The sequence below is a fragment of the Seriola dumerili genome, unplaced genomic scaffold (assembly GCF_002260705.1).
Source record: "Seriola dumerili isolate Sdu_G_001 unplaced genomic scaffold, Sdu_1.0 BDQW01000674.1, whole genome shotgun sequence".
Taxonomy (NCBI): domain Eukaryota; kingdom Metazoa; phylum Chordata; class Actinopteri; order Carangiformes; family Carangidae; genus Seriola; species Seriola dumerili.
Window position 1 is genome coordinate 795,209 of NW_019174929.1, and position 24,784 is coordinate 819,992.

Below are 24,784 nucleotides of genomic sequence, written 5' to 3' on the forward strand. Positions count from 1 at the left end.
AAAAAGTGACTTAGCGTGTCCAAAGCTTACACATGAGGCCGGTGGGAAGATGGATGAAGAACGCTCTGTAATAGCAGAGCAGTCAATGAATTTCCAGTTTGTTTGTGAAATGAAAGGGAACACTGCTTAGTGCACCTTGTCCCAAGTAAATATTTATCAAAAGCCAGACACAAGGAAATCATTATTTGCCACTCCACCCTTATACCTCCCTCACCTCCTCCTGATGTTTGGACAAAAACAAACAGAGCTGGAGCCAATGCAGGGAGAGTACGCCGAAAAGGCATACAGAGGGCTAGTATATATATTGAGCTGCCTGCAGTGTTTTTGGTTCCTTTCACAGCAGTATAAGGTGTGCCACTGTGTCCTGTCCCATAGGATCCACTGGCCTCAGACATGGCACGTCTGGCCCTCCCTGTCTTCCTCGTTCTTTGCTTCTCCTTGCTCCACTTCAGCTCCAGCCGCCCATCTCGCACCAAGAAGGCTGTGTCGGCTCGGCAGTCCGGAGGTAACTATACACATGGCAGAGACTTCAACAGTGACATGCCCAGCAGCGATGTTCATCTGACCCGTTTTTTTTCTTGCTTCTTCATCGAGATGCAGCTGCAGAGGGAGATGATGTGAAGTCCCAGCTTGAGAGGTTGTGGCAGGAGGTGAATTCACTGAAAGAGATGCAGGCGTTGCAGACAGGTACTGCTCTCACTAAGTAAAGGCAGATGAAAGAGAGACAGTAGATTGGTACATGAGAATCATAAGCATCACTGCATTCCATGTTTTATCTCAAGAACAGGTAAATCAGAGATAAAGTTACTGGACAATATTGGTTAATACCATCATGGTGACGTTGGTTATGTTGTAAATGTGTTAAAGTACATATGAATAGTGTCGCTTGTAATTTAGGCCACTGAGCTGTCATGCAAGCCTGTGGACACTCGTGAGACATAATTGGTAACTTGATAACTAGATTTTGGAAGTCTTGGTGTGCGGAGTCACCAGCAGGGGGCAGCAGCACTCACATCAGTCAATTGTAAAGTAAAAGGTTGAATTACACAAAGGGAAGAATGTTAGAAACAAACAATTTATGGGTAATGTAAAACTTCCTAAATTATTATTATTTTGTATAATTTTATGTATTTTCCTGTTTTTGTTTTTTTCCATTTGTTTTTTTTTTATAAAACTTAGTTGATCATATAGAAAATGCTATAAATGTATTTATTCATTGTTATTGTTTATTATTTTTATTGTTAAAATGCCCCCCTTTTCCTTTCTTGGCTAATTCATTAGTCACTGTTCAGATGTGAACTCTCTATGTAATGAGTTTATGAGTATGGCTGTATGAATTGCTACAAATATAAAAAATGGGGGATTCACAAAATAAAGTATTAAAACAGATTATTTTTTATCTAATGTGCATCATGATTATTTTCTTATCACACAAGAAGCTAGTTTTGAACTCTTTGAATACCATATAGTTACTTTAAAGTTGCTCATGAAGTAAGTGCTTTGTGTTTTCAGTCTGTCTCCGTGGCATCAAAGCTCACAGGAAGTGTTATCTTACAATTGAGGAACCCAAACATTACCATGAAGCGAACGAGGACTGCATTGCACAAGGAGGAACTCTTGCAACGCCACGGGACATGATTGAGAACAATGAACTGAGAGACTATGCAAAGAGGAGCGCTCCAGGATCCAAGGACTTCTGGATCGGTGTGGCAGACATAGTGAAAGAGGGCCAGTATGTTGATGTCAACAGCCTGCCAGTCAGCTTTTTCAACTGGGACCGCTCCAAGAAGCAGCCCACAGGAACGAAGAGGGAGAGCTGTGTTGCCCTTTCAGTGGCTGCACAGGGAAAGTGGTACGATGAGGTGTGTCGCAGCCTGAAAAAGTACATATGCGAATATGTCATTCCTTAAAGGCAATGTTATTGTTGACAACTTGATGATCATTCATGCGGGTCATTAATTAAAATTGTGCAAAACTGTGTTGTCAAATCTGTGGCGATTCATAGTAGAAACATGACTTGTTATTGGCCATGTATTATAAAATTTCTTTTATTAAAATTTGTTATTAATTAGGTTCCTAATTAGTTTTGATACACAAAGAAGTAACTGGCTGCGTCGTGTTCACTTTACTTATACTGTAAGTCCCAAAGCCTCAGATGATCACTGAACAGCATGAAAAGTAAGAAATTCTGGATGAGTTACACAGAAATAAACAAAAATGTAAACTGTTGTTGTTTTGTTAAAACTATTTTATCCTAACTATAAACTTCTCAGCATTTCACAACTATTTTTCAGCATTGAGTTAACTAATTTCTTCAGCATCAATTTTACATTGATAACAGTTGCATACATACACACCAGTTCCCTAGTTTAAGGCTCAACTGCTGACCACTGAATAGCTAAATGAAAAAATGTGGGTGGAGTGATTTGCTAATGAGCAGCATGGAAACACAGTAGGGGTTTTACTTCCCTTCCCTGTTGGTTGTTCTCAGGGGCGTTATTACACTGACAGAGCCCAAAGAACCCAAACAAGTTTTAAACAAATCTTTAGCAATAATGTAAATGAGAATTATAGATATATAGATATCATCTTTATGGGACCCTTGTTGTACTGTATGTTCAACTCTGTTATCAGATGTATTGACTAAAAAGGCAGCATGTGCGATTCTAAATGGTAAATAATGCTACAACTCAACTATGAGGCCCTAATGGAGATGTACGTCTTTGTGCTTTATTTTTCAGATTTTTTTTTATCTGTGATATTGCAATCTTAGGTAAAAATCTACTTAGTTCATTTCATACCAAAATATTGTAGCATACTAAACTACACAAAAACTGAATGGGTGTACAAACATTATCACTGCACTGTACATACATGGATTTAGAGTCAGATTGTAATGCATCTAATCAGTGTATCTTAATCTAGTGCAGAGGATGACCTATACATCCTGCTAACATTGATATCCACTTGTTTGGTGACAATGAGGAAATTACACATTCTATTCTTGTTTCCTTATTCTGTTATAACACATTACCCTCATTACCCTCATTACCCTCATGCACAAATGCAGTGCCCCAATCCCCAAATGGTACATTTGTGTGAAGATTCAACTGCAGTGCTAAGAGTGAAATTGAAACTATATGCAATCTAGAGCACAGAGTGAGTCCAACTGACTTGTCTTTGGAATGTGGGAGGAAACCCAGATCACCCAAAATAAACTTGAACAAACACAGAAAAAACATGCAAACATGCAGAAAGGGGCTGTTATCAAACTTTGACCCTTTTTGCTGTGAGGTGACAATGTGAAATATGCATTTTAACTGTTTGCTTTGAGTTGCTGCTGCAACACTGCAGTGTAAAAATCCGGTAATTTAATTTTAAAAATACAAATTGGTTAACATCTGTGGTAGGCCTATAGCTACAGAGTAACATTTTAAGGGTCCCTGGGCAAAAATGAGTGCCTGGGCCCTTATAAAGCACCCGCTCCGCCCCCTCTCAGTGCACTGTGTACAGTACTCCTTTGAACCAAAAGACTTTTGGTTTGAGGTAATATGATTAAACACAAATGCACATATGCTCTGTGCTCAATATCATGGATTGTAAAACTACATTTTGTGATTACATTTACTGTGGGACCCAGCTGACTGCCTTTACAATGTCAGTTGATATTATGTTTCAGTGTTGCATATCATATTTCCATATTACAAAGATACAATTTTTTGAAATGATCTATCAATTGTCATACAGCAGACTCTGTGGGCCTTGGGCAGTTGCAAGCTTTGCTTGGTTAGTTAGTCTTGAGTAGGCTATGGGTGTGTAGTGTGTTCAGCATATGTGAGTTTTCTTTCATTCCTACTCTGAAGAGATGCATGCAATGTAAGATGGAGGCCATCTTGGACAATACCAACCATCCTCTCCACAACATTCTGGCAGGACAGAAAAGCAGCTACAGGTGTAGCAAACGTCTCATCTCACTACGCTGCAGAACACAGAGGTTCAGGAGATCCTTTGCGCCCACTGCCACCAGGCTGTACAACACCTCAGCCAAAGGAAGTGGACTAATCTAACTATTATTATTATTATTATTATTATTATTATTATTATTATTATGATCAACAATGAGCTAATGGACACATGAATTTTCCCTAGGGGATAAATAAAGTATCTATCAATCTATCTATCTATCTATCTATCTATCTATCTATCTATCTATCTATCTATCTATCTATCTATCTATCTATCTATCTATCAGGATTGTTGTAGGCCAGGAGATGCAGATGATTAATGGGTCCCTCTCTACCATTCACATTTAGATAAAAATAGCTGTAGTACTCCGTGTGAAATTCTGTTACTATTCATCATAAAACCATGTTGACCACTTCACTGAATTTAATCAATCATAATTGTTGTGATCGGACTGAAAGCAGTGCATTGTTGAAATTGAAAGCATCACCAAACTGACCCACATCTGACCTGCGTCGCTCTCGTAGACGGGTTAAACCATTAATGCCGTGTTTTTTGTGTGTTTCTATTATCTCTGTCCTATCAAAAACAACCAAAAACGCACAGACAGTTACCGACGTCATCCTGTCCGCACACATCACGCACGCTTGTCTGGATGGAATGTGACGCCACAGCTCCGTGCGTGAAGTCTCGCGGAGTACAACACCGGCCATTTTTCTCCGTTTATAGCAGGACACTTTGTGCTTGGGCAGTGTAACCGAGATCACTTTTACAAGCTTACAAGTTTTGGCAAGTTCAATTTTGTGATCCAAGCATCCAGACTTACAACAAACAGGACACAAACCATGTTTGTGTTGACCGTTGCAAAGTTTTTTCGCTGACATCCCTGTCCGGATAGACGCTTGTCTAAACTGTCGCACAAATGGAAATGGTGCCTAGCGAGGAGAACCAGTTCGTACCCAAAGAGGTGAGGTTATTACGGACCCAGCCCGGGGTCGGAGAATCAGCCTCTGGCCGTCAGCTGTCACCCTCGCAGATCATTCAAATTAATGATGGCAAAACTTTTGCACCACTTTGCGAGTTTGTGATCTTGGTGTATCATGTAGAGGCTAACTCTCAGCTGCTAACAGATAGCTAAACATGACTTGGACGGCCTATCGTGACATGGCTAACTAGCGTTAGCTACAGCCAACAGTTAGCGACTGCATCTCAGACAAAGTGAGTTTATGTTGGTAGCTAAAGCTTTAGCATAATTATCATTAAGTTATCTAACCTTGTAATTTGGCTTTCTGATAATCAAAAACTCAAGAGCCTTTTAAATGCTGTGGCTGACATTATGTTATCCCCAAACAAAGACGACAATTGTCAACATTAGTGAGCTAACTTGCAAGTAACATTAGCTGGTAGGCTCTGGCAAGCTAATGTCGTTAGCTTTTTAAGTCTGATTAATGGCAACAACTCTAGCTAATTTAGGTGTTTTTGAAGTTGCTAAACCAAATGTAAATAGCCATACCAACTGACATGACTGGCAGCGTTGAACTAACGTTTACCCCTAACGTTAGTTTTATAGATATACATACTTTGATCTCCTGTTGTCCCCGTGTTCAGATTGTTTTGAATGGAACTTGTAGCTGTAGTGTAAACGTTAACGTTAGCTTGTCAAATTCGCAAGCTAACGCTAATGCTAGCTACCGCTGTTCACGTAGCTGCAGGTGTGTAACATAGCGTTAATATTAATGTTAGATATGTGGATGCTCCTCATATTTGGATAAACCTGTTTTAACATCCTTGATGAACTTCTTTGCCATGATGAGGGGCTACTTAGCCTTTGCTTGTTTATCCTGCTATGTTGACTTGGTAGGTTGCTATAGTTAACGTGCAATACGCTACCTAAACAATAATCTATCACTCTGCGATATTCTTGTGCTGTCATGTTTTTCACACAAGTAGAAAATGAGTCGACCTTAGCCACTGTCAACACCAGTGATGCTTACCAGATGGTATTTTGTTTGTACAGGTAAATTGTGATTATAACATAAACATCCCAGAGGGTTATTATTGACATGGTAGTCATCTATCGTGTTATTTCATACGTATGTGTAGCTATAGCCATACTACATGTTATCTGCAGTACCGAAATTGATTATGGGTGGTTTTATAGCACTTTGTCTGCATTTACGTCAGCTGCAAAGTCACACGTCAAACATGGGACGTCACTTAAGGGCTTGTGGGAAAATTGGATTTGATGATACAGTGCTGCACGCTTTCAATATACTTACACATAATGATCGTGTATTCTTCAGTTACACAACTTAGTAATGAATCTAGTTAAACCTGGCTTTCAAAGGCTTTATTTTAAACAAGAAAGTTGACTTGCACTTGTGATGATGAAATAGGTTCATATTATTTACATATCACTTTGGCAGCAGACTTTAAGCACTTAGTCACATTTCATTGCAAAGTTAAGGTAGAGTCAGTTAATTCCCTGCTCTGCATTAGATTTGACAGCTGTCTGATCTCAAAACATATATTTTGACATTTTGCTTCTGTAAGAATGTTTTCCATCCACTATGACACATAGAGCTGCAACATCAAATTAATTTAATTATCATTAAAAAATAATAATGTCTTTGTATAATTTAGTATTGTTTCACACCACATGTTCTTCTGTGTCTTCCGTGGGCCATGAAATGAGAACCACAATTTAAGGGCACATGCAAAAAATGTACGTCTCACCACACTTCATAAAGTTGTGATAGCATTATGTATGAATAAGTTAAAGAAGTTTAGTACTTTCAAAGATGTTGTATATTGGTCTGTTTTGCTTGTACAAGTCTTAACAAGCCAAAAACAAACAGGCAGTCAGCCTGTGATGTTTGCCTCTGCCGTAAATGGAATTTGTTGCCACCACTGAGATTTTCCAATTTTTCAGTTTAAAAGTTTAGGTGCCTTTGCTGTTAAGCATTATAGCCAAAAGCTGACAGAGTGCATTGTTACACCTCCTTTGTGGTTGACTTAATCAAGACATCTTTCATCAAGGGGAAGCTAAAGTTGTTATTTTATGTCATACATAAAGCCTTCTTTGTAGTTTTCACAGTTCTGTTATTTTCACTGCCAGGCTGCGAATGGTCTCTGAACAAATCAGGAATTTGTGTGTATCTGTATTAGAATATTGGCTATTGTTCATGTCACAACCTGCATCTGTATCCTGTTTTAAGGGGTTGTGTGTGTGTCACGTGCAGTTGTAATTACAGTACATTGTATTAAGAGATGTTGGATACTGGATACTGACATTTTACAACGCTATAGTATTATTATTATTACAGTTAGTTGCATCTGTAAAGAAATACTGTCTGTACTTTACAGTACTTGTGGCTTCATGTCAGCACCTTGTGATTATATCCACGGTAAAAATAACCTTTAATCTCATAATACACTTGTGTGGTGTCAGCTGCAGCTTCTTTATAGGACCTGTCAGTCACATTTTGCCAAGATCACAAACGTCACAACGAGGTTGCAAAATTGGGAATAACTTGAATATATTCCTGTAATTATCACCCTGTCACCAGGCAAGAAGTTAATCTGCCAGGCAAAAGTTGTAGGTTTTCACATTGGCTTCATTTAGCCCCAAAGTGGCTACTGAAGCTGGCTTGTTTTACAACTTATTGTCCCTTTTGTGTGTGTGTGTGTGTTTTTTTTTTTTTTTTTTTAACCACAACTATCTCCACATATTACTAGGGTGTGTTTTGGAGTTGCAGACAAAGTATTTTTGATGAGATGAAGAGGATTTCTCAGGTAGATGTGTGTGTGATGTGGGAGAGAGCGCTTACAATAAAGCATGGTGTTAAATAGATGCATGAAGCAGCACTGTGATGACCATCATACGCAGGCAATCATCAAGACTTATTCTTCAGTTAAGAGGCAGCTTCACAAGTACCACCTTTATCTAACATTAGAGACATGCAGTTAAATAATGACCTAGACAAATCTATTGGCTGGTAATAACAAACTGAGAGTTTTGTGCTATAAAACCCAAATTCCTGAAAACCATAATCACATTTAAGGCTGGGTATCATTCAACATATACAACGCAATATCTGAGTTTTGGTACTGGCACCAAAATGATACATTTGTTGAGTATAGAGCTGTTTGCCTACAAAATAATCCAGTGTTAATTTTTTTTTCTGCCAGTTTTTGATACTTAACCTTTTTGATAATTGCTTTAAGTCAGCAAACCTTTTGAGCCTGGCCAGGTACGGTAAGTACTAGACTAATTGGAAAACAAACTACAGGGAGTGTTTAGACAACAAAGTGACTTGCTGCCTTTTGAAACTCTTGTTCTACTTGGAAGACAATTTCCGTTGTGTATTTCACAGTTAAATGAAGCGTGAGTTAGCAATTGCATGGCATGTGTCTTTCAAAGATTTTTAAGAATAAAGATTGTGGATAGTATGGGAGAATCTTGACAACCTGTTTTTCATGCTTTGTAAATGGTAATCAGAGATCAGCAACTGCCCAGGAAGTGGGCTTGTCCAGTCATGTGTAGAAAGGTTTCTTCCTGATGTTTTAGTGAAAGACATTCTTGTCAGCCATGTATTATTTAGCCAACTTGACAAGAGTCTGTCTCAAGCAAATTCCTATTAAACCTTGTTGAACCACAATGACAGAAAAGGAAAAGTGAGCTGCTTTTGCAAGACTGTCATTGTTAGAGATAAGCTCCTGCTGGGACGAAAATACAGCAAAACATTACTGTCTGGTCATTTGTCAAGACCATATCAAGATACAACTGTAGTTACATGGTGTTTTACATGGTATTGCTTTCAGGTAGTTTCAAGGAGAGCAATTCTTGTTCCATGTTTTTAGTCATGACTTAACCAATTGTTGAATTAGTGAATACATACAGTTTTCAATTTAAACAATAATCTCCTCACGATGGTTATGAAAATTTTCTACTCTATTGACAATACACTGCCTAGTTTTCGGGTACATGTACCAACATTTTTCCATATAACACTTTTAGGACAGAGGCTTGAACTCTCAAATGTTAGATTTTATCTTAACACTAGCAGCTTCACAGGAACTTTCCCCTGAATAAAATAATCTAAAATTGGCAACAATTTTTTCTTCTGTCCTGGTGTCCTTCTGATACCCGTGTGTTTCTAATAATGACATTTGCTGCAAAGCTGCACAAATATTCTAACCGTTTTATTCTAACGCTTAGCTTTTCACCAATATACAGTACCAGTCAAAAGTTTGGTACTATGTGGTTAATGACAACGCACAAAATACAGAATGAAAATCCAGAAAATACATCATGCTGACCTTGTTCTGTTTCTCTTGATTTTCAGATACAAAATGCGGCTGAGGAGCCCAGAGTGCTGTGCATAATCCAGGACACCACCAGTGCAAAGACTGTCAATGAGAGGCTGACCCTAAACCTACCTGCTTCCACCACCCTCTCCAGACTTTATGAAGATGTTGCCCACAAAGCAGGATATGTAAATGGCACCTTTGACCTTGCCTGGGGAAATATTCCAGACATGGTTAGCACATTAATTCAATCACTTTTGTTTGTGCCAATTTGTGATTACGGTTTTCCACATAAATATACTCAGCTGTCGGTATAACTGTGTATCTCGGCTGAGTTATCGTCTGTAAGTACCTCGTCAAAACAAAAGGTTAAGTCTAGGTAAAAGTTGTATTTCACCTAACAGGTTGTGGAGGAGGCATGGTAAGCAAAAGGTGTTTCGCTCTATTCAAAAAATTTTTATATTCAAGAACTGCTTAAATGGCTGATGTGTAATTAGAATGAGGCGGGTAGTGATGAACTTCCAGAGAATTATCACCGGACGCTGCATTTCACCTCAGCTGCATGGAGTGGTTTAGTGTCATTCAAATGATTGTTTTGGATTTACGGCCTGCAACGTTGCTATTTTGGTTTAATTTCGCCACTTTCATTAACCTCATTTCCAGCAACAGGTGGCAACTGATTTCAATGAAAAAGCTCTTAAAAACACTAGAGCTGTACCCGAATTTTCTGAATTTTCAGTCAGAGAAAGAAAAAGTATGGGTCCTGGTCATATGTCTGTTATAAAATCCTAGTGCACCATGGTGCGTCTCTCCTGCGTGGCTTCTGACAGCACTGTCAGCCAAAGAGGCAATCACAAGGGATGGCAGCACAGGAAGTTGTACCAGCATCTCGTTCAAAAGTAGTTTAGCCGACGTCGCTGCATTTAGCTCTGGAGGTGAAAGGCCTGGGTTGCCCTGCCCTCTGATTCCATCAACAGAGGGGTTTTAGTTTGGTGTAATTGAGTTCAAGATAATTATTTCAGGTGAACTTCAGGGTACTCATAATGATGGTTTATGTAGCTTATGTTAAGACGCATACAGTAGCCCCTACAACTTTTACATTGGAAGGGTAGTGTCACCATATCATGACCTCAGTGAAGCTGATATTGTATGTTTGAAAGTCAGATGGGGCAAGCAGTTTCTTTTTGAAATACCATTCTTCTCTGCCACAAAGAAAACAAAGCTGTAAGAATGGTATCGCAAAGAAAGAGAAAACTATAGAATGAATGCATTCTTTATGTGCTCTCTTATTGTTGAGTTTGTTTTTTTCTTCTCTGTTTATGTACATACTATTCCCTTTTCTTAAATGAGCCCAGGCTAATCCTGCTGCTGACCCAGGCCAAAGCCCAGGTGCTGTGTCTGTTGTTATCTCACTGAGTAGGTCAGTGGATTAAGCCTCTGCATGTTTCCACTGCAGCACTTTGCTGGCTGTCCTCAGCTTGTCCAGGAGAAAGACAACTACGTAGCGTTGTTCACATGTTGGTTTCAAGCTACTTTCCTCATATGCGTCAATACAGGGAATTCGCTGAGAATGAATTCACTAGGAGTCTAAGCGTCCTTGTAAGTTCATCTGGTTTGTTGTCTGTAAATTACTTGTTTTGAATATTTGCTGCTGTTGTTTTTCGGCATTGTTGACCTCTGTATAAAAGCTGTCTGTTTGTGTGATTGTTGTTTTTACTCTGCTTCCTTTAAGGCACCACTGGACCATAACAGTGAGATGTCCCTCTCAGATTCGGGGTTTGAGCCTGGTGGTAAGAGGAATTTCCTCCAGCTTACAGACAAAGATGGAGAGCAGCCCCAGATGGCATCGGTGAGTGGCACAGAATTAACAAAAGGAGTTCCCAATTTTTTTTTTTTTTTTAAAGAACATCAAACATACATTTTTTGAGTTTTAGGTCTACTACAGATTGACTGTTTTGGAAACTATAGATCTTTTATTAGAAGATTTTTCTCTGTATGCTTGTGTGTGTGCAGGATGAGTCAGGAACAGCAGATAGCAGTGGACTGGATGACAGTTCCCAGGAGCGGTTTATTGGGCCCCTACCGAGAGAAGGCACTGCAGGCTGCAGTGGCGACTACAGTAGTCCATCTTACTCCTACTCGTCCATCCTCAACAAATCTGAGACAGGTACGTTTTAGTCAACTGTTGAATATGCGGCATCACTTCTTTTATACAATCCCAACTGACCTTTTACTTCTTGTCTTTTACCCCCACTGTAGGTTATGTGGGCTTGGTGAACCAGGCTATGACCTGTTATTTGAACAGTCTTCTACAAACTCTGTTCATGACCCCGGAGTTCAGAAATGCACTCTACAAGTAAGGAACTATGCTCAGAGAAGTCTTTGAAGTCATTTGAAGTTTTATTTGTGATGTGTAACGTTTAAAATTCTTTTATAACTTCTGTGGAACTACAGCTGGGAGTTTGAGGAGTCAGAGGAAGATCCAGTCACCAGTATCCCCTACCAGCTGCAAAGGCTGTTTGTCCTGCTGCAGACTAGTAAGAAACGGGCAATTGAGACCACTGATGTGACACGGAGCTTTGGCTGGGACAGCAGTGAGGGTGAGTGTTTGTGCTCTCCTGTGACTAGACTCACATGCCTTGTCTGCGTGTTTGTAAAAAGGAGAGACCATGTGCCTCTGCATCTGTACACTAAATTACACTTTTTGTGTATTTGTTTTTAGCCTGGCAGCAGCATGACATCCAGGAGCTGTGCAGGGTCATGTTTGATGCCCTGGAGCAAAAGTGGAAGCAGACAGAGCAGGTAGGAGAAAGCAAAAAGTTTTTCTAGACTTCTGACAACAAAAATTCAGCCGCTAGTCTGAGCCCACCCCCCCCCACAATGGAAACAAAAGACTTACTGTGGGAAAAGTGAAATGGGCCAGTAAGCCCCAGGGTTAGCTGTTTCTTATCTCAGGAGAGAGTTATAAACTGCAAACACTCAGTCCAGTGTGCGTATATACAGCCATGTGGTCTGTACACACGAGCTCCTGGTAAAAATAACATAAATAACAAACTACAACAATGGATTAGTTTACTTTTTGGAAGTCTACAGTAAAAGTGGGGATTTTAAAGTTTAAAATGTGGATAAACTGGTTATAGTAGAACCGTTTTATCCAACGCCAGATGACGTGAGGATTTAACATTACTTCAACCTTCAGTCTAGAATTTAGATATGCATAAATTGATTACATTTAGTCTGTGAAAACAGTTGTTCTGTTGAGCCTCGGGCCATTGTACAGTGGTTTTCACATTAGCACTCCCCGTGACTAGTGAACTGACGACGTTTAAAATCATTGGAGATCCCTTTAAATGCTAACATAGCATGTTACTATGCTAACTGTGTATATACAGCTGTATGCAAAAGTTCAAAATGATTGTTTCCCATGCAATCCAACCAAGAATAGAGGGAAGAATGGATTACACTAAATATCAGAAAGTTTTGGATGCACATGTCCTGCAGTCAGTAAAGAAAGTGAAACTGAAAAGAGTCTGGCTTCTACAACAGGACAATTGTCAAAAGCAGGCCTCAATATCCACGATAAACTCTTTCAGGAAACACAGGCTGAAGCTTTGATAACGGCCCTCGCAGTCCCCTGACTTGAGCAGCATTGAGAATCTGTGGGTAGATCTAAAGGAAGGGTTATTAAATACCACTTTAAGTAAAACTTTGGAAACCGACTTTTTAAGTTCATGAAATAAAAAGTAGCACTGTATTAATTAGATTGTCTGTCTTGAAAGTTACAAAAATTATTCAACACAGCCCGCCTGAGGACTCACTCAATACTCAATGTAACATGATGAAGGTCAACATGTTAACATTGAGTGCTAAAATAAACAGTTCAAAGTTCAAACACCTGAGGCTGACAGATTACAGTTGAGACTGATGGAAGTTGAGCTGACATCACAGAGCTGATCCTGGTGAACTGAGTTTGAGATATCCTAAAAATGGCCACTGTACAAAAGATAATCCCTTCCGATTATGATAACAACATGGCATTGTCTTCCATTAGACCAAATTTTTGATTGTTTTACCCCACTAGTGATAAGAATCTAAAAATGGCAAAGCTGATTTTAATCTATTTCATTTATCTATGTTTAATCCACCTAACACTCCTGTCACACAGTGATAAGTCCACGCTGGTGCCTCCTTTAGTAAGAAATGGTCTCAGGGAGAGAAAATCTTGTAGCCTAAACAAAAGCTGTATTGTTACAAGTGAGACATAGTTGAGGAAGCCTGACTGTCATGCTTTCCTGTCCTCAGGCTGACCTGATCAACCAGCTGTACCAGGGGAAGCTGAAGGATTATGTCCGTTGTCTGGAGTGTGGCTATGAGAGTTGGAGGATTGATACTTACCTGGACATCCCTCTTGTGATCAGACCCTTCGGAGCCAGCCAAGCCTATGGCAGTGTGGTGTGTTTTCTCTCTACATTTCATTTGGTTTATGACCATTTAGTATTTAGGCCTTCCTTTTTAAATGTAACTGAAACTATACATTTTTTGTGCCACAGGAGGAGGCTTTGCAGGCGTTCATCCAACCAGAAACTCTGGATGGGCCCAACCAGTACTTCTGTGAGCGCTGCAAAAAGAAATGTGACGCCCGGAAGGTGAGTGAAAATGTGACATGGGAGTCATGTTCAGAGAATACAGTGTTCTGTTATTGACCTGGCTGATCCTCTGATAAACGCTTCTCTGCACAGGGTCTGAGATTTCTGCACTTTCCCTACCTGCTGACACTACAGCTGAAGCGGTTTGATTTTGACTACACCACTATGCATCGCATCAAACTAAATGACCGCATGACTTTCCCTGAGGAGCTTGACATGAGTCCATTCATTGATGTGGAAGATGAGGTGAGAGCAGAAATGGCAGTACCTGCTTTCATCACTATTTCAGATTTATATTAGATTAATAGATCTTTAGAGTAATGAACATTGTGTGGGTTAACCCAGATATTTTCCCTTCTATCTCTTCACTGTCAACTATGAGCTGTGGGTAAAAGTAAAACGTGTCACACACTCCACTTGTATGTGTGTTTTTTTTATTTTTTTTTTTATTATTATGATGTTATGTAATCCACCGGGTGCGGAAGTTCTTCAATGTTAAATCCACTACTGTGCTTCCTCCAGGAATATATAACATTCAGGTTACCTCTGGGTAAATGTTTTTTAACTTCTCTATACCAGCATATCTAGTAGTGATTGAACAACACATGATACGCCTGGATAAATCTACTTTTGGATCTTGTAGTGACCTTTTAGGCCATAAAAGTAACATCTGATTTGTTACGCTTGTATTTTGTTTTGTTTTTTTACTGTTGAGATGTTACCATGTGGAAAGAATATATGTAGCTGGAGTATGTGACATATTTTGCTCCAAAAGCCTCTCACAATATATATATCATATAAATTATAGTTGACCACTGTGGACGGTTTTTAAACCCTTGTCTATTGTTGTTTTTGAAATTGAATAGAAGTCGCCTCAGACAGAGAGCTGCACTGACAGTGGAGCGGAGAATGAAGGCAGTTGCCACAGCGACCAGATGAGCAATGATTTTTCCACTGATGATTGTGTGGATGAGGGCATCTGCTTGGACAGCACCGGCAGCACAGAGAGGGTGTTGAAGCCAAAGGTGATCATCTTGACCGCTCACTGTATAGATAGTGTTGATTGTTGTTACTCTCCTTGGTTCGTTCACTGTTTGCAAAAATGCATTTGACCAACACAAGTTACAGACGGGGCAAAATAAAGAAAAACCTGAATAAAAGAGTGAGGGAACATTGTGGATGCAGATGTTATCATACTGCACATGAGGGGTTGTTGAATGATGAGCTGTTCTGGAGGCTCATCGTTTTTTTGTTTTTTGTTTTTCTTTATGTTGTGTCCCATCTTTAGTTTCCATCCTTTCAATGATATTGAGCAACTGTCTGCTGGCAGAGACAGCTGTAAAGTGATGCTTGTTACATGAGATGTCTTTCTTTCATTCATAATGTGTACTGTACTTTCCAGATGATGACCTAGCAAACACTTTGTGGGTCATGGTCATTGTGTTACGTAAAACTGAATGCCAAACTGTGTCTTTTCTCAGTGAATGTTTTCCACATTTGTACAGTCAGTGTTGCTAATTTCACATTAACCTAGCTCTGCAAATACAGCAAATCTTGAGCTTTATATTTTGCCATTGCCATTGCCAGCATCTTTTACCCTTCATGTTGAACACCAAAGCAATACACCTTGGTTGTTGCTTTTATCTGAACAGTACGATTTTCCCCCATGTAATTCTCAGAGTTTGCTGACCTTTGAGCTGTTCTCTGTCATGGTCCATTCTGGGAGCGCTGCGGGTGGCCACTACTACGCCTGCATCAAATCCTTCAGTGATGGCCAGTGGTACAGTTTCAACGATCAGCACGTGAGCAAGGTCAGCCTCAGCCCTTGAGTAACCGGTTTTGTCCTCGTACAGGACTTAAATGTCAGGCAGAATGACTCACCAGACTATTATCAGTGCTAGTCATCAGTTTGTACTCTTACTAATCTAAGCAAACATTGTCCCTGTCACTTTAACATTTTACTTATTAACATTGTAAGATCTGTCAGATCTGTCAGAATCATTGTCAGTAACTTTCTGTGTATTTCTTTTGGGCAGATCACCCAGGATGATATCAGGAAGACATATGGGGGGTCCTCAGGGAGCAGAGGCTATTATTCCAGTGCCTTTGCAAGGTCAGTGGTCTCTCATATCTGTCTTCAACATTCAGTGGGTTGACACACATCACATGCTTACAGTACATTGGTTAAGGGAATAGAATAGTAATGAACCGGAACCTGTTATTTACATCTGTGTTCAAAGGGGAAACTTGTTTATTCTTGTTCATTGTACTTTGAATAGGCAGCTACTCTTAGGACTGAAAAAACAATATCCTCTCTATATATATATTCCATTACATTCATTAACAAGACACTTTTTTCTCCCAACAGCTCTACAAATGCATATATGCTGATTTATAGATTGAAAGATCCCTCAAGGAATGCAAGTAAGAAATTCATTCAGTTAAGTCTGACGTGGATAATGACAAAATTACTGAGATACCAACACAAACATGATGCTCAGTTTCTGTCAGTTTTCTGTATGTTTTCGTCAAACAAGTTTCCTGTCTTCATTAGGCTACAGTTTGAATTCATTAAATATTTTGGAGCGGATCACTGTTGACTTGGGTTTTCCAAGCAAACAGATGCACGTGAATAAATATCAATTTACATTTATTGATTATTGACATTAATTAAGCATCTTCTGATCTCTGCTGTACATCAAAAGAGGCTCCAGTCCAGTGTCATTCATGGACAGATATCATTTACAGACACTAGGTACAGCCTGCAGTCCACCTTAACCAAGGGTATTTTTTCTTTATGGTATGAGTGTTAGTAGCTTGCCAGAGGCATTGCATTGTATTTTTCTCGAAAAAAAAAAAAAACATATCTTGGGTTTAGTGTTTTATGGGACATCATTCAGTGCCATTATGTTGGTTGTGGTTATCCTCTCCGAGTCCTTATACTCTGTGATAAAGTAGATTGAGCTCTTGTCCTTTTAATGTGATTTACTAATGTACTCTGCAGAGTATTTAGCTGTGGACGACTTCCCGGAGCACATAAAGAGTTTGGTTCAGAAGGAGAAAGAGTCTGAAGAACAGGAAAAAAGACAAAGGGAGATTGAACGGAATACCTGCAAGGTGTGTGGTCCTTTGGCTCGGCTTTGGCTTTTTCTAAATAAGTTGAACTTTTCTTAATCTTGCGCTCTTTACTTTCAGATCAAGCTTTTCTGCATGCATCCCGTAAAGATGATGATGGAGAGCAAGCTGGAAGTGCACAAGGACAAAACTCTCAGAGAAGCAACAGAGATGGCCTACAAGGTTTGTTGGGTTACTGGTTTCTCTTCGCCATCTGGTTTTCCAAAAACATAGCTAATCGGGTCAGCAAATAATTAATTATTGAATATTGGAGTGTCCTTAAATTCTTTACAAAGGGGACTTAGAACAACTTCTTGCAACCACTGTCCCACACAAGAATAGTGTAACTGACAAAAGCATTGTAAGTGTAACACTGACACGTCTTGTAATGTTAAGACTAAATTTTCAGTTTACAATATTAAGCAAAAATATTCCTAGTTCTGGGCAAAGTCTATTTTTATAAAGTGCCTTACTATACTTGGATCACTGTTGTGGTTATTTGTGTATTCTGTACCTCAGCTGATGGAGCTGGAGGGTGTCGTCCCTTTGGACTGTTGTCGCTTGGTCAAGTATGACGAGTTCCACGAGTACCTGGAGCGCTCCTATGAAGGTGAGGAGGACACACTGATGGGTCTCCTGCTGGGAGGAGTCAAGTCCTCGTACATGTTCGACTTGCTGCTAGAGACCCGCCGGCCAGAGCAAGTGTTCCAGCCTTACAAACCTGGAGGTCAGTAGTCTGCTACTGTTGAGTCAGACTTTTCAGTTAGGAATGTCTGAAAAAGTGATTGAGGTAATTATCTTGCTTTACATAGTGTTGTACTTGGTGCTGCACAGGTAATTGTGTGCAATCACTTTTCAAAAATGATTGAAGCCCGTGTGGCATGACCATGTAGACTCTGATGGTTGGTGTGATGGATGTAAATGTTCTGAAAACCAAGCAAAATAACTGCTATATGTCTGTACGGGTGTGTTTCTGATTTTTCTACAGAGGTGATGGTGAAGGTTCATGTTGTGGATCTGAAGAGTGAGACCATCGCCTCTCCAATCAGTGTTCGGGCGTACCTGAACCAGACGATCACTGAATTCAAACAGCTTATTGCACAGGTTTTCTACTCTACCCAGTTTCTTCACTGTATCTTCTTTTGCTTGTCCTCCTCTTTTCTCTTTCCCGCCTCCATTTTAAACATGAACACAGAAAATTGTGTAAACTAGATTGAGTGATGTATGTGTGTGTGTCCCCCCCCCCCAGGCTACAGGGTTATCTGCAGAAACCATGCGTGTGGTCCTGGAGCGCTGCTACAATGACCTTCGGCTCCTCTATGTTCCAAACAAGACACTGAAAGCTGAGGGATTCTTCAGGAGTAACAAGGTCTCTTTGTTTTCTTTCAATTCTGACTTTTGTGATTCTGTCCAAAAAAAATTTAGCTGTCAGAGAATTGACTATTGGTACACTATTAACATTAAATTAAAATTTCATCTGTTTTGTTTTTGTTCTTTATCAGGTGTTTGTAGAGAGCTCTGAGTCGACTGATCATCAGGTTGCTTTCACAGACTCAGTCTTGTGGAAACTGTTGGACCGTCACGGGAATACGATCCGACTCTTGGTCTTACTGCCTGAACAGTCTCCTGGTACCTTGGCCAACAGAACTCTTTGCCAAAAAGTGGGAGGTGACTCTGATGTGCCCTTTGATGGAGCAAAGGGTAACAGGAAATCCGTAGAAGCTATACTCGAGGAGAGCACAGAAAAGTTAAAGAATCTGTCTCTGCAGCAGCAACAGCAGGGCTCCAGCACCAGCACCAGCGACAGCCAGAAAAGTTCTGATGCCAGCGACTTTGAACATATCGAGTCCCCAACCCAAGAGGCTGACTCAAACTCTTCACTCTGCATGGCCGCAGACAACAGAGAGTTAGAGAACCGGATCAGGGCCACAGCTGGGACCAGCGGTGGGGCCTCCTCTGACCCGGAGAACCACTTTGCCTGTGAGGAGCGCTCAGACTCTGAGGTGAACAATGACCGCAGCACCAGCTCAGTGGACAGCGACATCCTCAGCTCCAGCCACAGTAGTGACACACTGTGTAACGCAGACAGCGGTCCCATACAGCTGGCCAACGGCCTGGACTCGCACAGCATCACAAGTAGCCGACGCTCCAAAGCCCATGAGGGCAAAAAAGAGACCTGGGACACTGCTGAAGAGGACTCTGGAACAGACAGCGAGTACGACGACAATGGGAAGAGCAAGGCGGAGGCTCAGTACCTGTACTTCAGAGCAGAACCTTGTTCTCAGGATGACTCCTCTTGGGATGCACAAAAATGTACGTCTTTTATTAATGATGCAGTGTGAAGGATTTTCAAAATTAAATTATGTTTAAATGATATTTTCAACTTTAATCAAGACAGGTAGAATGACAATGTTTTCTTGTAGAACCCCCTCCTACAATTAAAACCATGCATTATTGTTCCTTATTAGAGAAAAAAGAGGCAAAGTGACCGACATATTCAATAGATGTTTTTCCTCATTTTATAAACAAAATGTTTAATTGTTGTTTTCTTGTGGTCTGCTTCAGGTTTAGTAGTTCATGTGGACAAGAGAATAACATTAGCAGCATTTAAACAGAACCTGGAGCCCTATGTAGGAGTGACCTCGACCCAGTTCAAGGTGTTTCGGGTGTACGCCAACAACCAGGAGTTTGAGAGTGTACGGCTCAATGAAACACTTTCATCGTTCTCTGACGACAACAAGGTCAGTATAAATATTCAGCATTTCTTTATTTGATTTTGGTAGTCTGCCTGAAAGTGACCTAATACTTGAACTAACACTTAACTTTTAATTTTCCATAGATAACCATTCGACTAGGAAGAGCACTGAAGAAGGGTGAATACAGAGTTAAAGTGTATCAACTACTAGTGAATGAACCAGAGGTAAAAACTGAATTAATATTCTGTCACAGTGATCTACAGGACTTTGGTTAAAATGACCTGACTATGTCAGAAATATAATAATGCAGTCACTAGGTTTTCTTGATATTTATCTATTTACTTATTTATTTTTTCAGCCCTGCAAATTCCTAGTGGACACGGTGTTTGCCAAGGGCATGACTGTCAGACAGTCAAAAGAGGAGCTGCTTCCTCAGTTGAAAGAGCAGTGCAAGCTTGACCTCAGCATTGACAGGTATGATAATAAAATAAATCACAAATCTGAGTACATGACATTCATCTTCAAATAAAATTTAGATGTATATAAAACAATTTATTACTGACATAGACATATAGACATCATAGAGGATCATGTAAATCCTTAGTTAAGTGGCTACAACTGTATGTGTGTTTAAAAGTATAAGTATAAATTACATATATATATATATATAGTACAAACTATATAATGTGTGTGTGTTCAGGGTTCGTCTCAGGAAAAAGACATGGAAGAACCCAGGCACAGTGTTTCTGGATTACCATGTCTATGAGGAAGACATCAGCATCTCCTCCAACTGGGAAGTCTTCCTGGAAGTCCTAAATGGTAACACTTGATGTTTCTTTGAAACAACAATGGTTATTGTTAAAATAACTAAAGCTGTATTGCCAATAACTCCTATGTTACATTTTAACTACTTGCAATAAAATCACTCAAATCCAGAGTTCAAAGGGTTAAATTATCTATTGCCTCTAACGACTCAAGGCAATATCACAGTGATGAAATCAATGTCATTTTTGTTTTTCTTTTGTAAACCTAAAGCCATTAAACTGCAAATGCCAGCAGATAAATGTAGTGCTGGAAATTGCACCCAGAGCAAAATGCACGAAGGTGCATTTCACTTCTTCCATTGCCTGCTGAAGTTTCAGGATGTACAGTACAGTTACTGCGGAACTTGATCCATGTTCCTCTTATCTGTTTCTCAGAACCAGAGAAGATGAAGTCCATGTCGCAGCTGGCTATTCTGACACGGAGATGGAGCCCGGCTACAATGAAACTAGGGCCTTTTCAGGAAGTGATTCTTGAGAGCAGCAGTGTAGAAGAACTCAAGGAGAAGGTATGTCAGGTGACAACTTTAAACACTATTCACTCTGAGTGATATTTATGGCAATTTGTGACTGATTTCTTTTTTTTTTTTTTTTTGTAGCTTAGTGAAATGAGTGGTATTCCTCTTGAAAACCTGGAGTTTGCAAAGGTATGTGGATTCCATTACCTCAAGCAGGGCCTCATTTTCTTCATATTGTATTGCTTGACTTGTAAGCCTTCTGTCTGCTGTGTGCAGGGTAGGGGAACGTTTCCTTGTGATATTTCTGTGTTGGAGATCCATCAGGACTTGGACTGGAACCCTAAGGTGTCAACTCTTAATGTGTGGCCTCTGTACATCTGTGATGATGGAGCTGTGGTATTCTACAGGTAAAGGAAAATTCAGAACAAAGAATGTCCACATTCAAACACAGATTTATGTTTCTGTCTTCTCAGAGTTTTGGCCAAATTATTTGGCACACACACAGGATTATAGTTGAGTAGTCTTGGCCATAATATGTCATAAATGGTGTTGGACTATGAATACCTCCTTGTGATTATTCATTTGATCTTATTGTTTTGGGGTTTAGGCATGTGCCAGTATGAAACTTTAATAGTAAGCTTGTTGTGCTGCAAGGTGTCTCCGTGTACACATTAGTATTATGAATTAATTACAGTTCTGCCAAAATAATGCATTTTATTTTTAAAGATGCAAGTGTTTGAAATTATTTGAAAGTAAACTACAGAAGAAATGTAATGACACAGAAGGTAGTGTCAAAATTCAGTTACTTTTGCAGCATAATAAATGCTGTGCATACCACCATGTTGCGTTTTGTGACATAAGAGGGGTTCAGTTGTTGGGATCATGATATTAATAAGATGTGAAACTACTGTATAACTATGTGCCTGTGCTGTGTTAGATTCCAGCCGCCAGAATTTTTTTTTGTATCTGTAACTTAAAAGATGAAGTCCACAGATGTCACCTCACTGAACTGCAGCACAACCTCTTAGTATATTAAATGTTAAATATTTGTGACTTGAGATCAACATAACTGTGATCTTTGTCCGTGCAGGGATAGTACAGAGGAGCCTATGGAGCTCTCGGACGATGAGCGCAATGAGCTGATGAAAAAGGAGAGCAGCCGTCTGCTCAAGACTGGACACCGTGTCAGCTACTCACCACGCAAGGAGAAAGCCCTCAAGATCTACCTGGACGGAGGCCCTGCCAAGGACCCGGGGCAGGACTGAGGCACAGAGAACCACTCCTGGTTATTTGGATCATCTGGCTGCTGTAGCATAGCAGCTAGGCTTCAGGTCTCAGTCTCAGTGTTGGGCCTGATAGTGACTTGAACATCAAGCAGCGCTGTGAGACGTGCTCTCACCCTCCACTCTGAGCCCCAGGACTGGCTCAGAAACCCTATTGTGCACTATAGTGTATTGTACTGTAAAGTTTAAAGGGAAGTACAAAAGCTATTCAATACAGAAAAGAATCAAATACTGTGTAGAAAAATCAATTGAACGTAAAAGCTCCAGAGATGGATGCAGAGATGTTAGGACCGTGAAACTGGGCTGGAAGGCATCCATCCCGTCTATTTAAGTCTCCCGTCTTATCTACATCAGTCTCTTTCACTCTCCTGCCTGTCACTGCGTGTTTCTCTTCCTGTTTTGGACATAGTGTCGATTCTGATTCAAGTGTGACCATCTTGTAAGTCCATATGCTCACACCTTTTTCAGCACTGCTCTATTAGAGAAATCATTCTTATCTTACATTGCTCACCTTCCTTTAACAGTACATACAACCAAGAACTACTTATCCAGCCTTCCCCAGTCTCACCTCTTCTGGCGAGATAAACCTCACTCTCTCAGTGACTTTGACAAACTGAGGCGTCGTTCATTCACAAGATTTGATGACTCAAAAAAAAAAAGCAACAATTAAGAATTTGTAAACTGGAGGTTGTTTCTGCTCCTCTAATGCTCCTATAATGCCAGAGTAATGTGTTATCATGGGTTGTCCTTACTGCTGCTCTTTGTGCTTTATAGGAGCTTTGCCTCTGTTACATCATTTCCACTAGATTTAGTGAGACATAGGCTATTGGTCCTTTAAATACAAAGTACAATGAAACAAAACCAAGTAGACTATGTTAAGAATCTCCTTGATTTGTTTTTGTTTGTTGTAAATTATTATTTTGCTCCAGACTTGATCATTCAATTAGGTCTCATGAGGCACCAGGCACACATCTGTGGTCCGTATTAACCTTTTAATTTAGAAAGTGGATTTTTTTGTCTGTTTTTTGCACCATGTGAACCGGGTGTACATCTCTGGTGTCATCCGCATGTGTGTGTGTGGTGTTGTACTGAGGGGAGGGAGCTCTCTGGGTTTTTGACAGTGTGTGAGGTTGTTTTTGGCGCTTCTACCTGCTGCTGCTGCTGCTTGATAGACTGACACCAGAGGGTGTAGAAAGCCCGCTGGACTTCTCAGTCTGCCTGGGCAACTGCTCTGAGGACTGAAGCTCAGCATCCTGGCCCGCCTGGGCTCCTGATGCTGTCACCAGCTATTCACTGTAGAAATGCCAATATCTGAAGAAATTCTTTTTTTTTTTCTTTTTTTTTTGTTGTTGATGTTTATTTCTTTGAGATTTAAATCCTGTGTGAAAATAGTTTAAGATGATTTTAGAAATTAAAATGCATTTTTTCATAACAGGTTTCTGTTACTGTAAATTAAAATGGCTTAAATTAATTAACTTTATGTTAAAATTATATGACAAATACTAATAATTTTCAAGAGTAAGTGTTCTGGTGTTTACAAAAACATTTTTTTAAATAGTTGTACAAGCTTAAGAACAGACATTAAACTTTACAGTTGTAGCTGTTGGAGCAACTGTAACAGTAACAGTGACAAATTAAAGGAAAAGCCAACATAAAGTTTTTTAGTGAGGTGTTGGGCCACCACATGCTGCCAGAACAGCCTCAGTGCTCCTTGGCATTAATTCTAGTCTCTGAACCCTACATGAGGGATGGAAGCCGTTCTCTCAAATGATATTCCCTCATATGGTGGTTTGATGATGGAGGAAGAAAGCGCTGGTGAACACCAAAATTTTCCAATAGGTATTCGACTACATTGAGATGTGACTTTGAAGGCCTTTTGAATATGATTCACATCCTTTTCATACTCATCTAATGATTCAGTGACCCCTCATGCCCTGTGGATAGGGGCGTTGTCATCCTATTCCTCCACTAATTTTTCAGGTTTTTCCTTTAATTTGTCACCTGTATTCACACATCAGGTGTGGTTTGTATTAGTGTCACAACGTTCAGCCCTTTTATTGAAATGGTAAGTCACATTGCCGTACATAGATCAGATGTTGGGTGTTGTGAGGGGACTGACAATGTTTTAAAAAGTAATGTTTAGGACGACAGAAGTGTGTAACATAAGCTGGAGGGGCAGGTGTGGACAGCAGCTATAGACAGTTGGGGACAAAGCTGCAGTCTCAATTTAGTAATGGGGAAATGTTTCATTAAATTTAATATTTTTAGTAATGTTTAAGGCTACACTAGAACTATAAATGTTATGTAGGTGTACCATGCCATTTATAAATGCTGATACAGGATTTGTTAAATTCTCAAACAAGCTCCAGGTCTTTTGATCGGTGTAAGTTTTACCCGCTTTGTTACTATTATTTCAGTTCTATTGACATTTTCCTGTCTCCCCTGTTAGTTATTTCTCATTAGTACATAGAGTGTAGTGACTTCATATCATTG

The 24,784-nt window shown here is 39.9% G+C and overlaps 2 protein-coding genes across 4 annotated transcripts; both read left to right on the top strand.

Annotated features, from left to right (window-relative positions):
- Positions 1–323: 323 nt before the first annotated feature.
- clec3a (C-type lectin domain family 3 member A) lies at positions 324–1,978 on the top strand. Of its 2 annotated transcripts, none has more exons than XM_022765380.1 (3): positions 324–505; positions 595–687; positions 1,513–1,978. In XM_022765380.1, the coding sequence occupies exons 1-3, from the start codon at positions 394–396 to the stop codon at positions 1,908–1,910; spliced, it is 603 nt and encodes a 200-aa protein (XP_022621101.1). In that variant the 5' UTR covers positions 324–393; the 3' UTR covers positions 1,911–1,978. The 2 variants fall into 2 exon arrangements, with proteins under 2 accessions (XP_022621101.1, XP_022621102.1); XM_022765381.1 differs by having other exon boundaries at positions 601–687.
- Positions 1,979–4,681: 2,703 nt separating this feature from the next.
- On the top strand, positions 4,682–22,950 carry usp47 (ubiquitin specific peptidase 47). 2 transcript variants are annotated; one of them, XM_022765325.1, is made up of 28 exons: positions 4,682–4,930; positions 9,312–9,506; positions 11,006–11,122; positions 11,287–11,440; positions 11,533–11,629; positions 11,728–11,873; positions 11,996–12,075; positions 13,576–13,725; positions 13,824–13,919; positions 14,013–14,165; positions 14,786–14,944; positions 15,599–15,730; positions 15,956–16,032; positions 16,288–16,343; positions 16,924–17,036; positions 17,115–17,216; positions 17,553–17,760; positions 18,022–18,137; positions 18,283–18,402; positions 18,536–19,346; positions 19,599–19,774; positions 19,873–19,953; positions 20,088–20,203; positions 20,430–20,548; positions 20,929–21,059; positions 21,150–21,197; positions 21,285–21,415; positions 22,099–22,950. In XM_022765325.1, the coding sequence occupies exons 1-28, from the start codon at positions 4,886–4,888 to the stop codon at positions 22,271–22,273; spliced, it is 4,104 nt and encodes a 1,367-aa protein (XP_022621046.1). In that variant the 5' UTR covers positions 4,682–4,885; the 3' UTR covers positions 22,274–22,950. The 2 variants fall into 2 exon arrangements, with proteins under 2 accessions (XP_022621046.1, XP_022621047.1); XM_022765326.1 differs by lacking the exons at positions 4,682–4,930; positions 9,312–9,506 and adding an exon at positions 10,788–10,872.
- The last annotated feature ends 1,834 nt before the right edge of the window (positions 22,951–24,784 follow it).